At 43.1% G+C, this 22,321-nt stretch overlaps 2 protein-coding genes across 3 annotated transcripts in view; one reads left to right on the top strand and one right to left on the bottom strand.

Annotated features, from left to right (window-relative positions):
* The window catches only part of LOC124005746 (zinc finger protein neuro-d4-like), a 52,766-nt gene extending 44,613 nt beyond the window's left edge, over positions 1-8,153 (bottom strand). The window contains exon 1 of the mRNA XM_046315258.1: positions 8,041-8,153. Coding sequence (XP_046171214.1) covers positions 8,041-8,153 — 113 coding nt within the window. The remainder of the gene's footprint in view (positions 1-8,040) is intronic.
* A 5,989-nt stretch (positions 8,154-14,142) lies between these two features.
* Positions 14,143-22,321, top strand: part of LOC124005675 (zinc finger FYVE domain-containing protein 1-like) — a 31,771-nt gene continuing 23,592 nt past the window's right edge. For both annotated transcript variants that reach the window (XR_006833670.1, XM_046315122.1), the window contains exon 1: positions 14,143-14,335. Coding sequence is in view for 1 of the 2 variants with exons in the window: in XM_046315122.1 (XP_046171078.1) it covers positions 14,219-14,335 (117 nt within the window). In the remaining variant the exon portion in view is untranslated. The remainder of the gene's footprint in view (positions 14,336-22,321) is intronic.

The following is a 22,321-nucleotide window of genomic DNA, read 5'->3' on the forward strand; positions in this document are numbered from 1 at the left end:
GTTGTTGCCGGTGATGTCTGGTGAGTACCTGCCTTACAACAGGCCTACAAGCCGTCAGTCCAGCCTCTCTCAGCCTATTGCGGACAGTTTGAGCACTGATGAAGGGATTGTGCGTTCCTGGTGTAACTCGGGCAGTTGTTGTTGCCATCCTGTACCTGTCCCGCAGGTGTGATGTTCAGATGTACCAATCCTGTGCAGGTGTTGTTACACGTGGTCTGCTACTGCGAGGACGATCAGCTGTCCGTCCTGTCTCCCTGTAGAGCTGTCTTAGGCGTCTCACAGTACGGACATGGCAATTTATTGCCCTAGCCACATCTGTAGTCCTCATGCCTCCTTGCAACATGCCTAAGGCACGTTCACGCAGATGAGCAGGGACCCTGGGCATCTTTCTTTTGGTGTTTTTCAGAGTAAGTACAAAGGCCTCTTTAGTGTCCTAAGTTTTCATAGCTGTGACCTTAATTGCCAACCATCTGTAAGCTGTTAGTGTCTTAACGACCGTTCCACAGGTGTATGTTCATTAATTGTTTATGGTTCATTGAACAAGCATGGGAAACAGTGTTTAAACCCTTTACAATGTAGATCTGTGAAGTTATTTGGATTTTTATGAATATTCTTTGAAAGAGAGCGTCCTGAAAAAGGGACGTTTCTTTTTTTGCTGAGTTTACATGTTACCGTAACTACCTTGTTGCCATGTTACAGGCCTCTGGCTTTGCATAAAGTGTCATATGTCTGTGTGTCTGCCTATATGACTTTATTCTATAGGACAGTGTTTCCCGACTTCAGTCCCACAGTACCCACAACAGTACACATTTTTTATTGTAGCCCTGAACCAGCACACATGATTCAACTTGTCAACTAATCATCCAGACCTCGATGAGTTGAATCAAGTTAGTTTGTCTGGGGCCACAACAAAAACGTGTGTTGTTGGGGGTAGCCAAGGGATGGAGATGGTGAAACACTGCTATACATGGGTGTAGCTGATGCTAGGAGTCTGTTTATGCACAATACCTATTACTCCTGTGTGTGTCTGGAGCTTCTACATATCCACTGCTGTTCAAAAGTTTGGGGGTCACTTACACATTTCAGTGTTTTTGAAAGAAAAGCGCATATTTTGTCGATTAAAATCACATAAAATTGATCATAAATACAGTGTAGACATAGTTATTGTTGTAAATGACTATTGTAGCTGGAAACAGCAGATTTTTAATGGAATATATACATAGGCGTACAGAGGCCCATTATCAGCAACCATCACTCCTGTGTTCCAACGGCACGTTGTGTTAGCTAATCCAGGTTTATCATTTTAAAAGGCTAATTGATCATTAGAAAACCCTTTTGCAATTATGTTAGCGCATCTGAAAACTGTTGTACTGAAAACTGGCCTTCTTTAGACTGGTTGAGTATCTGGAGCATCAGCATTTGTGGGTTCGATTACAGGCTCAAAATGGCCAGAAACAAATAACTTTATTTTGAAACTTGTCAGTCTATTCTTGTTCTGAGAAATGCAGGCTATTCCATGCGAGGCATTGTCAAGAAACTGAAGATTTCGTACAACGCTGTGTACTACTCCCTTCACAGAACAGCGCAAACTGGCTCTAACCAGAATAGAGTGATGTTTGCTGATAATGGGCTTCTGCACGGCTACAGTTATGTAGATTTTCCATAAAAAATCTGCCGTCTCCAGCTACAATAGTAATTTACAACATTAACAATGCCTACACTGTATTTCTGATCAATTTTAAGTTATTTTAATGGACAAAAAAAAATATTTTCTTTCAAAAACAAGGAAGTTTCTAAGTGACCCCAATCTTTTGAACGGTAGTGTATGTGTTTTTATATTCTGTGTATGTGTTCCAGGAGTCTGAGTGTGCATTTCGGGCAGTACATCAGTGCATGGCAATCCAACTGGCGTGGCTGAACACTGGTCCTTCAGGTAAGATTATTGACTCTGCACTTTTGCTGTTATTATGTGGATGGGTCCTTCCTTTCTCTCTCTCTCTCTCTCTCTCTCTCTCTCTCTCTCTCTCTCTCTCTCTCTCTCTCTCTCTCTCTCTCTCTCTCTCTCTCTCTCTCTCTCTCTCTCTCTCTCTCTCTCTCTCTCTCTCTCTCTCTCTCTCTCTCTCTCTCTCTCTCTCTCTCTCTCTCTCTCTCTCTCTCTCTCTCTCACGTTATTAACTTGCTGCACGAGGAAATACTAATTTGCTTTACATGACTCCACCCACCAATTTCTAGCAGAAATCCATACCATTGGCCCGAGACAATTACCTCAGAGGGATTACTGCAGAATGTATAGAATTGTTTGTGTGAGCGTGTGTGTGTGTGTGTGTGTGTGTGTGTGTGTGTGTGTGTGTGTGTGTGTGTGTGTGTGTGTGTGTGTGTGTGTGTGTGTGTGTGTGTGTGTGTGTGTGTGTGTGTGTGTGTGTGTGTGTGTGTGTGTGTGTGTGTGTGTGTGTGTGTGTGTGTGTGTGTGTGTGCGCATGGCACGTGTGTCTGCCAGAGAATAGGATTGTAGTAATGTCCAGAGAGTGGGATTAGAGGAATGTTTCTGGAGAGGAAGAGCAGGAATATTTGGAGATTATTATAGATTATTACAGAGTAGGACTGTTAAGGATGCCGGTAGAAGTAGATTGTTATGCCATGTGGATGTACACAACACTCCCTTTGCCACGGACTCAAAACCTTATGTGACATTCTTTCTTCCAATGGATTTTCTTTCCCTGTGATGTATAATGAATGCGAGCTGGGACCTTCTGTCTGTGCCATGCAACTGTGCAATGCAATTCAAGCATGTTTATTGCTGCAGCCTATTCTGTGCAGTCAGTTGCAGTGCATGCACTGCACCAAGCCCATCTTCTGTCAGCGGACACCTTGCATCGCCCTGTTCGTTCCATCCCTACCTGCCATTGTCAGAGTCACAGGCAATAACATTCAAAGCAAAGGTACCACGTTTATAACCCCAAAAGCATTTTATGCACACAAAACAAAAGATGCCCATAGGCATCCATCCAAATACATGTATGTTTGGAATGACGTCCTCGTTCCCCTCTCTTCTTCATTCAACCCTTTCATTACCCTTCATTACCCTCATTATTACACGTCTGTCTTCCTTTCAGTCAGCCTGAATCAGATTCCTTAAGGGGCTCTTCTGAATGTTCCCAGTCACACAGCTAGGTCCATGTCCCAACCGTCCCCCACGGTCGTATGCCCTATCCAAATGGCCCTACTACTCCAGCACCAGTCAAACTATGTTGGAACACATGGCTGATGACTCATATAGCCCCCTCATTGCTGTGCATGGCATACTAGGCCTACTTCCTGTGTATTTCTTGCACATTCTATGGAGGTTTCCAGAGTGAATTATTCAAATAGCCTACTTGGCCACTACTGTAAAGGGCTGTTGTAGTTCCTATTCTCCCTGTCCTGAACTACAACTCGAGACTACAGCTGGCGACCATATTGGATCCCAAAGCACAGGGAAGTGACTGACAGTCGGTTAGGTAGCAATGGAGAAATAGGTCATAGAGCTAAAAATACTTATGTGTCTCTCTCTCGTCTTCCCATGAAGACAAAGAGAAGAAGGTCTATGTGTAAAAAAAGGGGGAATGATGGCAATAAACCAGAAAAGAAATGCCCTCACAAAAAGACAGCGAAAAGAGAGAGGGGAGAGCGAGCTAGAGAGAGAATGCTCAGGCTTCAGTGAACTCGGTAGGCCTGGCTGTTCGTTTAAACAGTGCCTGAACACAGAATTATGTGGAATTAATGTCCCTCGGATCAGTCAGGCATGGCAAAATAACTATCACAACAGTCAGTCAGCTTATGGCCTCTTCCTCCAAGTAGAGGGACAGAGGGAAAGGATGGGGGGACAGAAGGAAAGGATGGGGGGAAGAAGGATGGGGGGACAGAAGGAAAGGATGAGGGGACAGAAGGAAAGGATGAGGGGACAGAAGGAAAGGGTGGGGGGACAGAAGGAAAGGATGGGGGGACAGAAGGAAAGGATGGGGGGACAGAAGGAAAGGATGGGGGGACAGAAGGAAAGGATGAGGGGACAGAAGGAAAGGATGGGGGGACAGAAGGAAAGGATGAGGGGACAGAAGGAAAGGGTGGGGGGACAGAAGGAAAGGATGGGGGGACAGAAGGAAAGGATGGGGGGACAGAAGGAAAGGATGGGGGGACAGAAGGAAAGGATGGGGGGACAGAAGGAAAGGATGAGGGGACAGAAGGAAAGGATGGGGGGACAGAAGGAAAGGATGAGGGGACAGAAGGAAAGGGTGGGGGACAGAAGGAAAGGATGGGGGGACAGAAGGAAAGGATGAGGGGACAGAAGGAAAGGATGAGGGGACAGAAGGAAAGGATGAGGGGACAGAAGGAAAGGATGGGGAAGGAAAGGATGGGGGGACAGAAGGAAAGGATGGGGGGACAGAAGGAAAGGATGGGGGGACAGAAGGAAAGGATGGGGGACAGAAGGAAAGGATGGGGGGACAGAAGGAAAGGATGAGGGGACAGAAGCAAAGGATGGGGGGACAGAAGGAAAGGATGAGGGGACAGAAGGAAAGGATGGGGCGACAGAAGGAAAGGATGAGGGGACAGAAGGAAAGGATGGGGGGACAGAAGGAAAGGATGAGGGGACAGAAGGAAAGGATGAGGGGACAGAAGGAAATGATGGGGGGACAGAAGGAAAGGATGAGGGGACAGAAGGAAAGGATGAGGGGACAGAAGGAAAGGATGGGGGGACAGAAGGAAAGGATGGGGGGACAGAAGGAAAGGGTGGGGGGACAGAAGGAAAGGATGGGGGACAGAAGGAAAGGATGAGGGGACAGAAGGAAAGGATGAGGGGACAGAAGGAAAGGATGGGGGGACAGAAGGAAAGGATGAGGGGACAGAAGGAAAGGATGAGGAGACAGAAGGAAAGGATGGGGGGACAGAAGGAAAGGATGGGGGGACAGAAGGAAGTTATGGGGGACAGAAGGAAAGGATGAGGGGACAGAAGGAAAGGGTGGGGGGACAGAAGGAAAGGATGGGAGGACAGAAGGAAAGGATGGGTGGACAGAAGGAAAGGATGGGGCGACAGAAGGAAAGGATGGGGGACAGAAGGAAAGGATGAGGGGACAGAAGGAAAGGATGAGGGGACAGAAGGAAAGGATGGGGACAGAAGGAAAGGATGGGTGGACAGAAGGAAAGGATGGGGCGACAGAAGGAAAGGATGGGGGACAGAAGGAAAGGATGAGGGGACAGAAGGAAAGGATGAGGGGACAGAAGGAAAGGATGGGGGACAGAAGGAAAGGATGGGTGGACAGAAGGAAAGGATGGGGCGACAGAAGGAACGGATGGGGGACAGAAGGAAAGGGTGGGTGGACAGAAGGAAAGGATGGGGCGACAGAAGGAAAGGATGGGGGGACAGAAGGAAAGGATGGGGGGACAGAAGGAAAGGGTGGGGGGACAGAAGGAAAGGATGAGGGGACAGAAGGAAAGGATGGGGGGACAGAAGGAAAGGATGGGGCGACAGAAGGAAAGGATGGGGGGACAGAAGGAAAGGGTGGGGGACAGAAGGAAAGGGTGGGGGACAGAAGGAAAGGGTGGGGGACAGAAGGAAAGGATGGGGGGACAGAAGGAAAGGATGGGGCGACAGAAGGAAAGGATGGGGGGACAGAAGGAAAGGGTGGGGGGACAGAAGGAAAGGATGAGGGGACAGAAGGAAAAGGGTAGTCAGTGGAGGAAGAGAGAAAGAGTTCAAATCCAAGAGACATGATAAGGGCAAGGGGTAGAGGTAGGTTTGTGGATGGATGGAAAGAGAGAGAGAGAGAGAGAGAGAGAGAGAGAGAGAGAGAGAGAGAGAGAGAGAGAGAGAGAGAGAGAGAGAGAGAGAGAGAGAGAGAGAGAGAGAGAGAGAGAGAGAGATGAGTAGCAGAGAGATTAAAGGCGGACTGGTGGAGAAGTTAGGGGAATGCCCAGTAGAGTGTTGGTTCTCTGAGGATTTGCCTCCACACACTGAACTCTTTGAACCTCTGAGATGCATGGGACAACAGTTGAGTGGTGAGCTCCGAATACTCCAAATCAGTAGGCTAGATCGCATTATATAAGCAGTGGGAGCAGTGGTAGAGGGTATTAACTAGACCCTTACTGAGAAACATTCAAGTCAGTATTAATCAGTTCCTAGTCCACTGATGGCTCCTATCCTATGCAATTCCCTTTGTTCCTTGCATTTCTAATTTTCATGCAAATAAGTCAAACGAATCTCCTTGACATGGCCTTGCAAAGGCCTCTGGGAGCATCTATGTCCCCACTTGTTCCCAGTAATTGAGGAACCAGAGACAATGAGGACAGCAGCAAGACACTCGGCCGCTCCCGTCACTGGGAGCACAGAATATGCAGAGGGTTGCTAAATCCCAATGAATAACTGATAAATGACTAAATGGCTGGTTGGCCTAAACAGTTTGTGACTGTGTATTCTATCTGCTTTCAGAACCAGATGAAACTGGGCATCTTAAAATGTATTTAAAAACAGCAACACAAAAGCAACAAATTCATATAAAAACGTTCTAGCTCTCCTACAACAACGGGGTAGCCTAAACAGAGAATATTATAATGAGAAAATGAGCGGCATAGGTGATGCCTCCAGCGCCACCGTTCACCTCACAGGTCTCTGTGCTGTGCACGATCACTATCCGTAGGCAATAGGCTGATTTAATTACATTTTAAGAGGTGCAGTTTTGCCTTACTAAAACTCACACACGATTTGCCATTTTATTTATGGATACTTTAGGCTAGTTGGCCATATCCTATGGCAAGAAATAGCCTAACTTGTGTTAGTTTCCCCAATACGTAGAATGCCATCACTGCCGCGCATCGACTGAGTCAAATAAATCGTGTTATAGACAAATACATGAATTAAAGCAGTTCACTGTTTCTTGTAACAGGCTATTCATATACTTAGGGTAGTTCGTTATGAATTACATGAAATGTCGCCTGTCTGGATTTCAGATAGCGCTGACAGCACAGCATCGCAACTACATTCCCGCTCAGGTAACATCCGATGTGTTCCGCGCTACAGTAAGCTACCGCGTTCTTTGTTAGTCAGGCTGCGAATGCCTAAATTTAACCTAAGGTCACTTCAATACATTTTCGAGAGTCGACGCATTATGTTTTCCATGATTTCTAATCGAAAAGGTCTCTCGGGTACATTTTACCAAGCTGACAGACGCACAGCCACCTTTTGGACACCAGCCCAGGCTGCATTCTGCACGTTGACATGTTCTTGTGTCAATTCTGCACAAAGGAATCGAATGGAAACTTGCCGGGAGTGTTCAACGCGACTGGCAGAGACAACACCAGTCCAATAAAAGCAACCACTCCCGGCACATAAAGTTAACCATTTTATATGATGCAAGGCTGCACAATATTTTATCAGGTGTCGGAGCGAAGATGCGCTCCCTGTTTGACACTGCTGTCATGATAACCGAAAGCACGTAGGCTATTTTGCCAAGAGGTCTGTCTACAAGAAAATGATATCCTAAAGGTATTAGGTTTCAGCCGTCGCAGGCTACCCCCGGCTTGGTTATGCCAACCACAATAATGTGAACAGGTATCAAGCACAAACTTTTCACAAAACCGCTGCCACTCGCTATTATTCGCTATTATTATAGAGTCTGCTTGATAGAAAAGCGCTACCCGATCTGCCATGCAAGTTGGCCGCGATCTTGTCTATTGACTAAGGATACCGGGTAATAGATTGTACCTCAACATTCCACCATAGCGTCCTTTATGCAATTGATGGCTCAGTGAAATTGTTTCTAGGCATGCATAGGCAGCTCTGCATTTTGGAACATAACCCGGCAGAAAATGAAGCCGTTTCATATATACCTTTCCATCGCTACTACACTACCATTGAAATATATGTAGCTTGCTATATGCTTGCTATGTAGCCTATAGGCAGGATACTTCTTTACGATGCATAACATTGTCAACGATTACCGAGGCTACACGGACTGACAGCATCCACAAATGTATCCCTCAAAATGTCAAAGATAAAATGTATGCACTTACGATTTCAGGGGGTTCTGTACCACTGTGGCCATTTTGATATAGTATGATAGATACAATGTAACACTGCAGATCCCCGTATTGCACATGTAATATACCAGCAATTTCAATTTCATTCATTCTCTGGGGCTGCGGCTGGGCTGCCAGCCAATAGGAGCGGGAACGTTCAGTGACAGGTCTGGGGAAATGTAGTTTTTGCACATGTCAATATGTAACATGCTGAGAGTCAATGCACTACAACTACCAGTATGTATCGCGGTCAACTGTATAACGGTCCCGCCTTGGACTTCTATGGGTAAGCCAAACCGTCTACTGTAATGTCAAGGTTGGTGTGCTACTGGACTGTCAGTCTGTAGGTGCCATTCCAACTGATGCATTGTTTGCTTGTCTTGCAGATATAGAAATGCATTTTAAGGGCGAGGCTGTACGCGCACCATCTCCCAGTGAGGATGCTACAAGGAGTTTCTGTTCTGTGTTGCAATGTAACAAGAGCAACTTTTTTGATACACTGTTTCAAATATAGGATGTTAAATTGTAGATTTATGTTTCACCAAAATCAGAATTGCATCCTGTCTTGGACAGTGCCCATGTAGGAATGTAAGGTGAATTACCTGTTTGTGTATTCACGTTTTTTTTCTTTCTCTTAAATCTATTGTGCAAGGTTATACTAGCTGGGCTCATTCCCACAATAACATCAGTGATAATCTTCACTCCCCAAATGTTCCAAGAATTTGAATCCAAGATCATTTTGAGTAGTACTTTTTGGATGACTTTCGAATACACTAAGGGATCCTTTACTTCATCTTGTTAGATTTCATATAGACAGATGGGGGGGGGGGGGGCTTCTGGAAGAGGGATAACGCAGATGTGTTGATAGGCCAATTGATAATGATATAATCTATTCTAGGTGAGCCGATGCCAAAGAGGTTGAATAATTTATCATTTTGGGGGACAGTGGAGTAGGGTGGATAATTGATTATTTTAGGAATTGCCTCTTCATCTGTTGAGCCGAGACAGTGGCCACAGCAGTGATGGAATTTCTCTCCATGTCATTTTAGCAGCAGTGGTGCCACTGAAGCCACTCTATAAATCTCTGCTCACAAATATTTAATGAATATTAGCAAGCTCATTCTATGGAAGGATTATTCCAATAGAATATACCCAGGCAGAAAATGTTCAGAATTTACTGAAAAGTGCATGTCATACATAACAAGCAAAAGTGCAGTAACTCCACATTTGGTCAAAAAATATGGTACTGACATTTTTCACACATTCAATACATGCAGACAAATATCCTGCCTAATATTGTGTTGTGTTATGGAGAAAATGTGGGGTCATGTTTGCACTAACTGCAAAAAAAGTTACAATGAAACCAAGTGCAAAAAAGCAGCAACAGCCGTTACTCACATCAGTTACTGCCTTTTACCTTGGTTTTCACCAATCTTTGGGCTGCATTGTCTACGGTTTAACTTGGTATTATTGATTGTTCTTTGCTGATACAAGTATCAAACTACACCACATTACCAAAAGTATGTGGACACCTGCTCGTCGAACATCTCATTCCAAAATCATGACCATTAATATGGAGTTGGTCCCCCCCTTTGCTGCTGTAACAGCCTCCACTCTTCTGGGAAGACTTTCCACTAGATGTTGAAACATTGCTGTGGAGACTTGCTTCCATTCAGCCACAAGAGCATTAGTGAGGTCGGGCACTGATGTTGGGCGATTAGGCCTGGCTCACTAGTCGACATTCCAATTCATCCCAAATGTGTTCGATGGGGTTGAGGTCAGGGCTCTGTGCATGCTAGTCAAGTTTTTCCACACCGATTTAGACAAACCATTTCTGTATGGACCTTGCTTTGTGCATTGGGGCATTGTCATGCTGAAACAGGAAATGGCCGTCCCCAAACTGTTGCCACAAAGTTGGAAGCACAGAATCGTCCAGAATGTATAAACGTATGCTGTAGCGTTAAGATTTCCCTTCACTGGAACTAATGGGCCAAGCCCGAACCATGAAAGACAACCCCAGACCATCATCCTCCTCCAAACTTTACAGTTGGAACTATGCATTGGGGCAGGTAGCGTTCTCCTGGCCTCCACCAAACCCAGGTTCAACCTTCGGACTGCCAGATGGTGAAGCGGACTATCGGAGAACGCCTTTCCACTGCTCCAGAGTCCAATGGCAGTGAGCTTTACACCACTCCAGGTAACTTTTGGCTTTGCGCATTGGTTATCTTAGGCTTGTGTGCGGCTGCTTTTTATTTTATGAAGCTCCTGGCGAACAGTTATTGTGCTGGATGTTTCTTCCAGAGGCAGTTTGGTACTTGGTAGTGAGTATTGCAACTGAGGACAGACGATTTATACGAGCTTCAGCACACGGTGATCATGCTTTGTGAGCTTGTGTGGCCTACCACTTCGCAGCTGAGCCGTTGTTGCTCCTAGACGTTTCCACTTCACGATGACAGCATTTACAGTTGACCGGAAACTTGTTAGCAACAGGTGTGGCTGAATTAGCCAAATCCACCCATTTGAAGGGGTGTCCACATACTTTTGTATATATAGTGTATATGAAACTGACAGCCATGTACAAATACAAATAAATCTATGAACACAAGTTTGTGTTAAAAAAAAATGTTGTCATGGAAACATATTCCAGTGGGTGTACCAAGAAAGAAGGCAGTAACTACCATTTTGGCTCAAAGGTCAGGGTCAAAATGAATAAAAAATGACAGAAGATAACAGATGCCTACAACGTATTTGGCTGGACAATAAAAAATGATCCCTCAGTTCTACTCAATTAGTAGTTACTGTTGTTTTGATAGGGCATTGTCTAGAAACCCGATGTGGAATTTCATTGAATTCTAGGTCAGGCAAAAAGCAGGAAAGTTTCCTCTCACGACCTCAGCAAGCCAGAATGTTTTATCAAATTATATTTTAATGTACTTTACCTATTGTTTGTGCGGTCGGTCCTTTTGGAGGTAGGATTGTGAGACGATATATTCATAGGAAAGTATAGTTACTAGTATAGTCAACTTTTCAAAATCACTGGTAGTTTGTTCAGATTTCTACCACCGAAAACATGCGCACAAGATACAAAATACATGCAGAGGCACTATTCCAGCAGGTCTTCCGGCACTATGGCCTTCCGGAGGACATCATTTCTGACCATGGTCCACAATTCACATCACGGTTCTGGAAAGCCTTTATGGAGAAGCTGGGGGCCACTGTCAGCCTCACACCAGGGTACCGGCCTCAGTCTAACGGGCAAGTGGAGAGGTCCTAAGGAGTCTCTGCCAGTGACGAGGAGTGGGCCCGGTTCCTTCCCTGGGCGGAATACGCCCAGAACTCACTTCATAACTCCTCCACCGGGCTGACTCCCTTCCACTGTGTCCTGGGAAATCAGCCGGCTCTGGCTCCGTAGACTCCGAGACAGAAGGATCAGCCGGACCGCCGCCCACATGAGGCTCCAGTGTTCCATCCCAGTGATCGCATCTGGCTCTCCACCAGGAACCTCCTGATGCTGAGCTCCGGTTTGTGGGACCCTTCAAGGTCCTCCTGAGGGTCAAAGAGGTAACTTATCGTTTGGAACTCCCCACCAACTCCCCACCAACACCAGATCTCACCCTCCTTTTATGTTTCCCTCCTCAGGCCGGTGGTTCCTGGCTGCTGCCATCCACCGCAATTGTGCCGAGGCACAGATCTGGGGAAGGGTACCAAAACATTTCTGCAGCATTGAAGGTCCCCACGAACACAGTGGCCTCCATCATTCTTAAATTGAAGATGTTTGGAACCACCAAGACACTTCCTAGAGCTGGCTGCCCGGCTAAACTGAGCGATCCAGGAAGAAGGGCCTTGGTCAAGAAGGTGACCAAGAACCCAATGGTCACTCTGACAGAGCTCCAGAGCTCTGTGAGATGGGAGAACCATCCAGAAGGACAACCATCTCTGCAGCACTTCACCAATCAGGCCTTTATGGTAGAGTGGTCAGACGAAAGCCACTCCTTAGTAAAACGCACATGACAGCCCAGTTGGAGTTTGCCAAAAAGCACCTAAAGGACTCTCAAACCATAAGAAACAAGATTCTCTGGTCTTATGAAACCAAGATTGAACTACTTGGCCTGAATGCCAAGCGTCACATCTGGAGGAAACCTGGCAACATCCCTACGGTGAAGAATTGTGGTGGCAGCATCATGCTGTGGGGATGTTTTTCAGAGGAAGGGACTGGGAGACCTGTAAGGATCAAGGGAAAGATGAACAGAGCAAAGTACAGAGAGATCCTTGATGAAAACCTGCTCCGAGATGCTAAGGACCTCAGACTGGAGTGAAGGTTCACCTTCCAACAGGAGAATGACCCTAAGCACACAGCCAAGACAACACAGAAGTGGCTTCGGGACAGGTCTCTGAATGTCGTTGACTGGTCCAACCAGAGCTCGGACATCGAACATGTCTGGAGAGACCTGAAAATAGCTGTACAGCAACGCTCCCCATCCAACCTGACAGAGCTTGAGAGGGTCTGCACAGAAGAATGGGATAAACTCTCCAAATGCAGGTGTGCCAAGCTTGTAGCGTCATAGTCAAGAAGACTAGAGACTGTAATGGCTACCAAAGGTGCCTCAATAAAGTACTGAGTAAAGGGTCTGAATACTTAACTACGTGACATTTCTTAAATTTGTGTATATTTTTTAAATTCTAAATACCTGTTTTTGCTTTGTCATTATGGGGTATTGTGTGTAGATTGATGAGGGAAAAAGCGATTTCATCCATTTTAGTATAAGGCTGTAACGTAACAAAATTTGGAAAAAGTCAGGGGGTCTGAATATTTTCTGAATGCACTGTACTTGCCGAGCTCATACTTAAATAGTTCTGTGCATGCTTCACGTGATAGAAATCTGAATGCACTACCAGCGCTTTGAAAAGTTGATGTAATTATACTTTGTTGTGGATATATTGTCACACATTCCTACTGCCAAAAGGACCAACTGCATGGACAACTGGCAAAGTACATTAAACTATAATTTTATTCAACATTCTGGCTTGTAGAGTCATGAGAGGAAACTTCCCTGATTCAAAAGCTCATTTCTGCCCGCTATAGAATTCAATGCAATTTAAGGCAAGCTAGGGCAGTACTCAGGCCCAATTATTATTTTTATACCCCCCCCCCCCCATAACAGGGATTCATTCCCTAACTCCATGCAAGGGGTGCACGCTTTTGTGATTTTATCCCCTTAGCACTACACAGCTGATTAAAATAATCAACAAATCATAGATTTTCTTGGGTGGGGAGGGGGGTTAACATATGGATTGGTTTTAAGATGGTCATACCAAGGAACATTAAGCTATTTGATTTTGAATTTTAGGACCCCTTTAGTTATCAAAAATATATATTTTTAAATATTTGAGGAAACATTTAATTTATCCTTACTGCTGTTATCCCGTAGAAACACATTGAATAACATATTCATACGTGGACATTTTAATTCAAATAAAAAGGAAGTCTGTTTTGAAGTGGCTTTCCTATATCTCAGTGATATAAGATCAGGAAAATATTTGTTAAAAAAATAAAGAATACACATACATATTTATCCTCTTTTACACACTAAATCCAGTACTTCCATTCACTTTTTAAAACTGGTACCAGGCTACCTTCAGATGAGCCTTTTGTGGCTTGTGGGCGTCCTATAGCGAATCGGACATGTAGGCTACATGTCTGTGAGATTCTCACCTTTCCGTAGAGGGGTCATAATAGTTAGTGGTTTTAGTGGTTTTCGGGAAGTCTCATGGTCTAACAAAGCTCAGTCACCTTTCACGGCAGATGCGGAAGGCTGACATCGGCGGATGCAGTAAATTGAGCCGCAGGCCATGCAAAAAAAACATATCTCGAGATGTTTTATTTTTTATTATGCTAATTCAACTCTGGGCGGTCCAGCAACTAATTTTCTGCTCTCTTACTCGTTCGTTCAGTGGTTTTCACTAATTATGCAATGTTCATTGAGTTCGTGTCAATTTGCATATTCACCACAAGATGGTGCTGCTGCTGAGCATACGACAGAACACTCCTCACGTAACTACGTTGTCTTTTGCGTGCTCCATTGCTGATGGCTCCTCCCTCACCAATCCATGTGTTGTATTGTTGTTTTCGGGAGTGGGGGAAGTTTCTATTACCAGGGATGGTTTAATAACAATGTCCGAAGTACTGATGAAAGAAATGGAGGAAGTATCGCTTTGTCACATAAAAACAGAAGATCACCCGGAAAATGGTCGGAGTTTTCTTTTGGTTGATGAACAAGAAAATCTGCAGGTAACGACATCGGGTTGCTAGCACGCAACTAACGTTAACTGGCTAGGAAGAATGAAAACAAAGTCCACACTGGTTGGCCAAAGGGTAACATTAGCCAGCTTTCATATTTGTGTTAACAAAATTAAATATGTCACGTTGCCATCCCGTCTTGCAAAAGTAACAGCCAACTTATGTTGACATGGGCCTCGTCGAACCTTACCTTGCTACGGTAGACAATGAACATATATTTATTTTTTAAATAATATTTAACCTTTATTTAACTCGGCAAGACAGTTAAAGATCAAATTATTTTGCAATGCCGGCCAAACCTTCCCCTAACACAGACGACGCTGGGCGAATTGTGCGCCGCACTATGTTGTGATACAGCTCGGGATCGAACCAGGGTCTGTAGTGACGCCTCTAACACTGAGATGCAGTGCCTTAGACCGCTGCGCCACTCGGGAACCCTGGCTAGTATTTTGTATACATTTTTGTTGAAATGGTCGACACGCAGCTAACTTCATAAGAATGATCTAACTTAGCCATGTAACTTTGACTAGCTAGTCATACTTAACGTTAAAGATGGTTGTTTTCAAAAGGGCAGGAGTATTATACCTTGATGTCTGTCACGATGTCTGTCACATAGAGAATTATAGAGGCCTCTAGTGACCAAAAGGCAGTTTTGGCATGGGCAGCGCCATTGAGGGCTTCCGCAATTTTAAAGTAGTCAACTGGGTTGGGATTCCTATGGGTTGTAGCCTCAATTGCGCTGCCCATGCTGTCACAGACGCTATAATGGCGTAGATATAAATATTAGTCCTCTATCTATCTCTATGGTCTGTCATGACTGGCCTTGTTTCAGTTTCCTTTCAGGAAAGTCCCCAATGAATCAGGCTGTGCAAACGCCACACTCTAGCTGCTTTTAGCAACCCGGGTGTATTTACATACACGTTGCAAAAAACAGTCTGTGGGAAGCCAGAAGTTAAGTACAATTACACATTGATTTACTGTACCGGTGGGCATGATGGTTGGCCATTATGACTGGGGGGTATTTGAGGCAAAATATTTAAATGATCATATTATTAAACAGACTTTCCAAACGTGGGTCTGTTGCAGACTCACTTTTTCTCTGCTTACCTCATGTCAAAGTAAAGTGGGTCCACGTTTGGAAAGTCTGTTTAGTAATACGATTCTTCAGATATTCTGTCTCAAATTCCCCCATCATAATGATCAACCATCCTGCCCACCGGCACTGTAAGTTGAAAGGGAATCGTTTTTAACTTCTGGCTTTCCGTGTACTGTTTTTGTGCAACCCAATACAATTGGGAGCTCCAGAAAGCAGCTAGCCACACAAGTCTTGACTGAAGCTAATTAACTCCCTTGTAGGGTTGAGCCAAGCTCTCGAGAGTCCAAGGGTCTATGGCTAGCTACCCAGCCCTTGAGTTCTCAACTGAACAATCAGGACCACAGCTGGATCAATGAACTACAATCCCAACGCTTTGTTTTAACATTTAGAAACATTAATAATCCAGTGTGCAATACCGTTTTGGAAACCTATGGAACTTAACTTTCACATGTAGGAGAAAAAATCTTTAGATTACGAAAGATGCACCTACTGTATGCAGTTTAGCAAAGTTGCATTATGAAACGCACAGCCATCAGCACCCATCCGAGGTCCTAAACTTCCTTCCCAGTTATGCTCCATTGGGGTCGTTTGAAGCGGAAATTGGAGGGGAGGAAGTGAAGTCTTGGTTGTTTGAAGCGGAAATTGGAGGGGAGGAAGTGTAGTCTTGGTTGTTTGAAGAGGAAATTGGAGGGGAGGAAGTGTAGTCTTGGTTGTTTGAAGCGGAAATTGGAGGGGAGGAAGTGTAGTCTTGGTTGTTTGAAGCGGAAATTGGAGGGAGGAAGTGTAGTCTTGGTTGTTTGAAGCGGAAGGAAGTGTGTCTTGGTTGTTTGAGGGGGAGGAAGTGTAGTCTTGGTTGTTTGAAGTGTAAATTGGAGGGGAGGAAGTGTAGTCTTGGTTGTTTGAAGTGGAAATTGTCTTGGTTGTTTGAGGGGGAGGGGAGGAGTGTAGTCTTGGTTGTTTGAAGCGGAAATTGGAGGGGAGGAAGTGTAGTCTTGGTTGTTTGAAGCGGAAATTGGAGGGGAGGAAGTGTAGTCTTGGTTGTTTGAAGCGGAAATTGGAGGGGAGGAAGTGTAGTCTTGGTTGTTTGAAGTGGAAATTGGAGGGGAGGAAGTGTAGTCTTGGTTGTTTGAAGTGGAAATTGGAGGGGAGGAAGTGTAGTCTTGGTTGTTTGAAGCGGAAATTGGAGGGGAGGAAGTGTAGTCTTGGTTGTTTGAAGCGGAAATTGGAGGGAGGAAGTGAAATTGGTTGTTTGAAGCGGAATTGGAGGGGAGGAAGTGTAGTCTTGGTTGTTTGAAGCGGAAATTGGAGGGGAGGAAGTGTAGTCTTGGTTGTTTGAAGCGGAAATTGGAGGGGAGGAAGTGTGTCTTGGTTGTTTGAAGCGGAAATTGGGGAGGAAGTGTAGTCTTGGTTGTTTGAAGTGGAAATTGGAGGGGAGGAAGTGTAGTCTTGGTTGTTTGAAGCGGAAATTGGAGGGGAGGAAGTGTAGTCTTGAAGTGTAGTCTTGGTTGTTTGAAGTGTAAATTGGAGGGGAGGAAGTGTAGTCTTGGTTGTTTGAAGTGGAAATTGGAGGGGAGGAAGTGTAGTCTTGGTTGTTTGAAGCGGAAATTGGAGGGGAGGAAGTGTAGTCTTGGTTGTTTGAAGCGGAAATTGGAGGGGAGGAGGGGTTGTTTGAAGTGGGAAGTGTAGTCTTGGTTGTTTGAAGTGGAAATTGGAAATTGGAGGGGAAATTGAGGAAGTGTAGTCTTGGTTGTTTGAAGTGTAAATTGGAGGGGAGGAAGTGTAGTCTTGGTTGTTTGAAGCGGAAATTGGAGGGGAGGAAGTGTAGTCTTGGTTGTTTGAAGCGGAAATTGGAGGGGAGGAAGTGTAGTCTTGGTTGTTTGAAGCGGAAATTGGAGGGGAGGAAGTGTAGTCTTGGTTGTTTGAAGTGGAAATTGGAGGGGAGGAAGTGTAGCCTTGGTTGTTGGTAGCGGAAATTGGAGGGGAGGAAGTGGTCTTGTTTGGGGGTGGTGTTTTTACAAATACATCTTCATGTTTTTTGTACATAGAATAGATTGATTTTATTTTATTAGGATCTCTTTTAGTCTTCATTTGGACTAATCTTCCAAGAGTCCTTAAACATTCAAATACAATTTATAATACGATCACATTTTCACATAACACACTGTTACAAACAGACATAATACACTGACATATTGACCAGATAAATACTTTAACAGTCTGAAAAGATAGATTGATTCCTTCATCTACCATACCTTCCAATGTATTTTATTTAAATGGTTATAAAGTATTGTTTACATTTATATTCTGAAATGTTTCTGGTTTGCTCAGATAAATGATTACATTTCTTTATTGCTCTAAATCAAAATGTTATTTTGCCGATTTTTCTTTTCTGTCTGGATAACACAGATGGTGGACAATCTATTCCTAGCATTTACTGAATGTCTGCCTCTTACCAACTGAATACTGGTGTGAATAGTTTGGCCGTTTTAAGTGGTGTACTTTGTGAAATAAAATAAGCATATTTTTTTCAATTATCTTGTTGATTTATGACCAACCAAGAGCATTGAGCATGACTACAACATAATAACCATATCTCCACCTTAAATTAATCCTTGCTGCTTTGTTCTGAGCAATCTGCTCCCTCCTAATGTAACGTTCTGATGCATTTCCCCAGACCACAGGACAGTAGTCCATCTGACTCCAAATTAATTATTGGGTTGTTTGACCACAGAACAATAGTTCACCTGACTCCCAATTAATGCTTGGGTTGTTTGACCACAGAAAAATAGTTCACCTGACTCCCAATTAATGCTTGGGTTGTTTGCTTAAGAATCTTTCCCGGTAATTATTTAGCCATGGTTCCGATCATGCATGCAGTTGTAATTTGTTTTATTACATAGATGAGTTATTTGAAACCACCATGATGATAAGCAGTTGTTTAGCTACACCCCTAGTAGTTTGGTTTCTGCCTCTTCCTCAATTTGTACTTCCCCATACTTAATTGTATCCCATACTGTGTGATGTTGAATGATCCACTAAATCAAATGCTGCATTAAAATCTAAAAATAGTACACCCACAAACCTGCCATTATCCATAGCAAGGAGCCACTTGTCAGTCATGTCAACCAATGCAGTGGTAGTGGAATGGTTTTTGCGATAAGCATGCTGTTTCGCTGTAATCAGATGACTATTTTTCATGTACTCCCATATGTCTACTCACAATACCCTCCAATATATTACTGAGTGAAAGGAGTAGACTAATTGGTCGACTATTAGCAGGAGTAATGGGTTCTTTGCTTTCTTTCGGGATTGTACACAGTTTAGCATGCTTCCATGCATTTTCCAGTGACCAATTAAATATCTATTTCAGTGGAGCTGCAATCTGGGTAGCAGCATAGCAGTTTTTTTAAATCCATAAAATCATAACCTGTAGATTTTCCAGCGGTTAATGACTTCAATAGGTTTAACACCTCCTCTCCTGACACCATTTGTAGGCTAAAACAGCAGTTTGTTTTGGTCATAATATGATCATCAATCCATTGGAAGAATGAGTCTTTACGTTATCACTCAGTAAATTCATTTTCTTTGTAAAAGAAAATCTGCAAAATGATTGGCAACATCAGCTGGTTTTGTTATTCTTCTCCCGTCAACCTCCACACTAGATGATTAAATTATTCAAAAGCACATACACTGAGTGTTCAAAATATTAGGAACACTTACTCTTTCCATGACATCAACTGACCAGATTAATCCAGTTGAAAGCTATGATCCCTTATTGATGTCACTTATTAAATCCACTAATTAAAGAAGGAATTTTAAGCCTTGAGACAAGACATGGTGTGCTGTTCAGAGTGTGAATTGGCAAGACACAATATTTAAGTTTCTTTGAACGGGGCATGGACGTAGGTGCCAGGCGCACCAGTTTGAGTGAGTCAAGAACTGCAACGCTGCTGGGTTTTTCACGCTCAACGGTTTCCCATGTGTATCAAGAATGGTCCACCACCCGAAGGACATCCAGCCAACTTGGCACATCTTGTAGAGTCCAGGAAGGGGTGAATTTGAAATGCCTAAACTGTCCTATTAAACGTTCTGGGTGTCTTGGTATCCTAGCAAGAAACCATGTAGTTCTATCAATGCTCCGAGAAACACACCTGCTCCAAAAGGGCTCATAGAATAAAGAACCATTTGTACAAACTGGCTGCTTTTTCATCATCCCCAAACAAAACCTAAGGTGTAATCATAATGATACATGAGAAACCATCTTGTGTAAAGGGGAAGACCAAGGAGGCACAATCACTTTCCTTAAAATGTACCCACAATGGAAAGAAAATGCCCTTTTATTAATGTGTACGCTCCAAATTCATATGATCCTAAGTTTTTAAAATTCTCATTCTCTGAACAGCATATTGTTAGAATTAGCTGAATTCCATCTGGTTATTGGGACAGACAGGAATGACATGTGGGACAAATCTAATATGAATAACTACAATCCACACGCAACCAAGGCTCTCCAGCATATAGTCTCTGATTACAACTTCATTGATTCCTGACGAGCACATATTCCTAAGGCAAAAGAGTACACTTTATAGTCACAGGCGTAAATCATTCTCACAAATCTATGTCATACTACTATCTACAACCTGAGTTTCTTTAAGAAAATTGAAATTCCACATAAGAGCTTCTGACCACTACATTCACTACTGCCAACCTCAAATTTCAGTGTCTCGTAAAAGAGCTGATGGCTTTTTCAATGTTTCATTACTACAAAATCCTACATTCAATTTGTGATCCCCTGGACATCGAGGGGACTCCCACCTATATGCTGTTAGGTCCCCCATGTCGTGGGGGTCGGCTCCAGTATCCCTTCCATGCATCTAGATACCATCTGTGGTAACCTTTGCCATAACCTCGAGAGAGGACAGACCAGAACAACAGTTTTAGTTTAGGGCATTTCAGATTCATGAAATCCAGACAAATTATTCAATGTATGACAAATTATTACTGCTTCCAATATTCTTAACACAAATGTCTAAGACATATCAATGAGAATAACGACACACAGGGGAAACCATTGTTCCCCTCCCAAATGGCTTATACTCCCCTATCATCTTGGTGATCTCACTGCGGAGTTACAGGGTCAGGGAGTTTAAAGGGCCAGTCCTTAGGGAGAAATCTGGACCATCCAGCAGACCCAATCTGGTGAGATTGGTATTGACACAAGACAAAAGCAAAGAAAACAAAACAAGAACAGCAATACACTTCTTCATATATCACTCAATACGCTTCTTCATATATCACTCAATACACTTCATATATCACTCAATACACTTCTTCATATATCACTCAATACGCTTCTTCATATATCACTCAATACGCTTCTTCATATATCACTCAATACACTTCTTCATATATCACTCAATACGCTTCTTCATATATCCTAGCAAGAAACCTAAGGATCACTCAATACGCTTCTTCATATATCACTCAATACACTTCTTCATATATCACTCAATACGCTTCTTCATATATCACTCAATACGCTTCTTCATATATCACTCAATACGCTTCTTCATATATCACTCAATACACTTCTTCATATATCACTCAATACGCTTCTTCATATATCACTCAATACACTTCTTCATATATCACTCAATACGCTTCTTCATATATCACTCAATACATTCTTCTTCATATATCACTCAATACGCTTCTTCATATATCACTCAATACGCTTCTTCATATATCACTGTGGTACACTTCATATATCACTCAATACACTTCTTCATATATCACTCAATACACTTCTTCATATATCACTCAATACGCTTCTTCATATATCACTCAATACACTTCTTCATATATCACTCAATACGCTTCTTCATATATCACTCAATACACTTCATATATCACTCATTACACTTCTTCATATATCACTCAATACACTTCTTCATATATCACTCAATACACTTCTTCATATATCACTCAATACACTTCATATATCACTCAATACGCTTCTTCATATATCACTCAATACACTTCATATATCACTCAATACACTTCTTCATATATCACTCAATACGCTTCTTCATATATCACTCAATACGCTTCTTCATATATCACTCAATACACTTCATATATCACTCAATACGCTTCTTCATATATCACTCAATACGCTTCTTCATATATCACTCAATACACTTCATATATCACTCAATACGCTTCTTCATATATCACTCAATACACTTCATATATCACTCAATACGCTTCTTCATATATCACTCAATACGCTTCTTCATATATCACTCAATACGCTTCTTCATATATCACTCAATACGCTTCTTTATATATCACTCAATACACTTCATATATCACTCAATACGCTTCTTCATATATCACTCAATACGCTTCTTCATATATCACTCAATACGCTTCTTCATATATCACTCAATACACTTCATATATCACTCAATACGCTTCTTCATATATCACTCAATACACTTCATATATCACTCAATACGCTTCTTCATATATCACTCAATACGCTTCTTCATATATCACTCAATACACTTCATATATCACTCAATACGCTTCTTCATATATCACTCAATACACTTCTTCATATATCACTCAATACACTTCTTCATATATCACTCAATACGCTTCTTCATATATCACTCAATACGCTTCTTCATATATCACTCAATACGCTTCTTCATATATCACTCAATACACTTCTTCATATATCACTCAATACGCTTCTTCATATATCACTCAATACACTTCTTCATATATCACTCAATACGCTTCTTCATATATCACTCAATACGCTTCTTCATATATCACTCAATACGCTTCTTCATATATCACTCAATACACTT

This window comes from Oncorhynchus gorbuscha, linkage group LG19, assembly GCF_021184085.1.
Source record: "Oncorhynchus gorbuscha isolate QuinsamMale2020 ecotype Even-year linkage group LG19, OgorEven_v1.0, whole genome shotgun sequence".
In the NCBI taxonomy this organism is placed as follows: domain Eukaryota; kingdom Metazoa; phylum Chordata; class Actinopteri; order Salmoniformes; family Salmonidae; genus Oncorhynchus; species Oncorhynchus gorbuscha.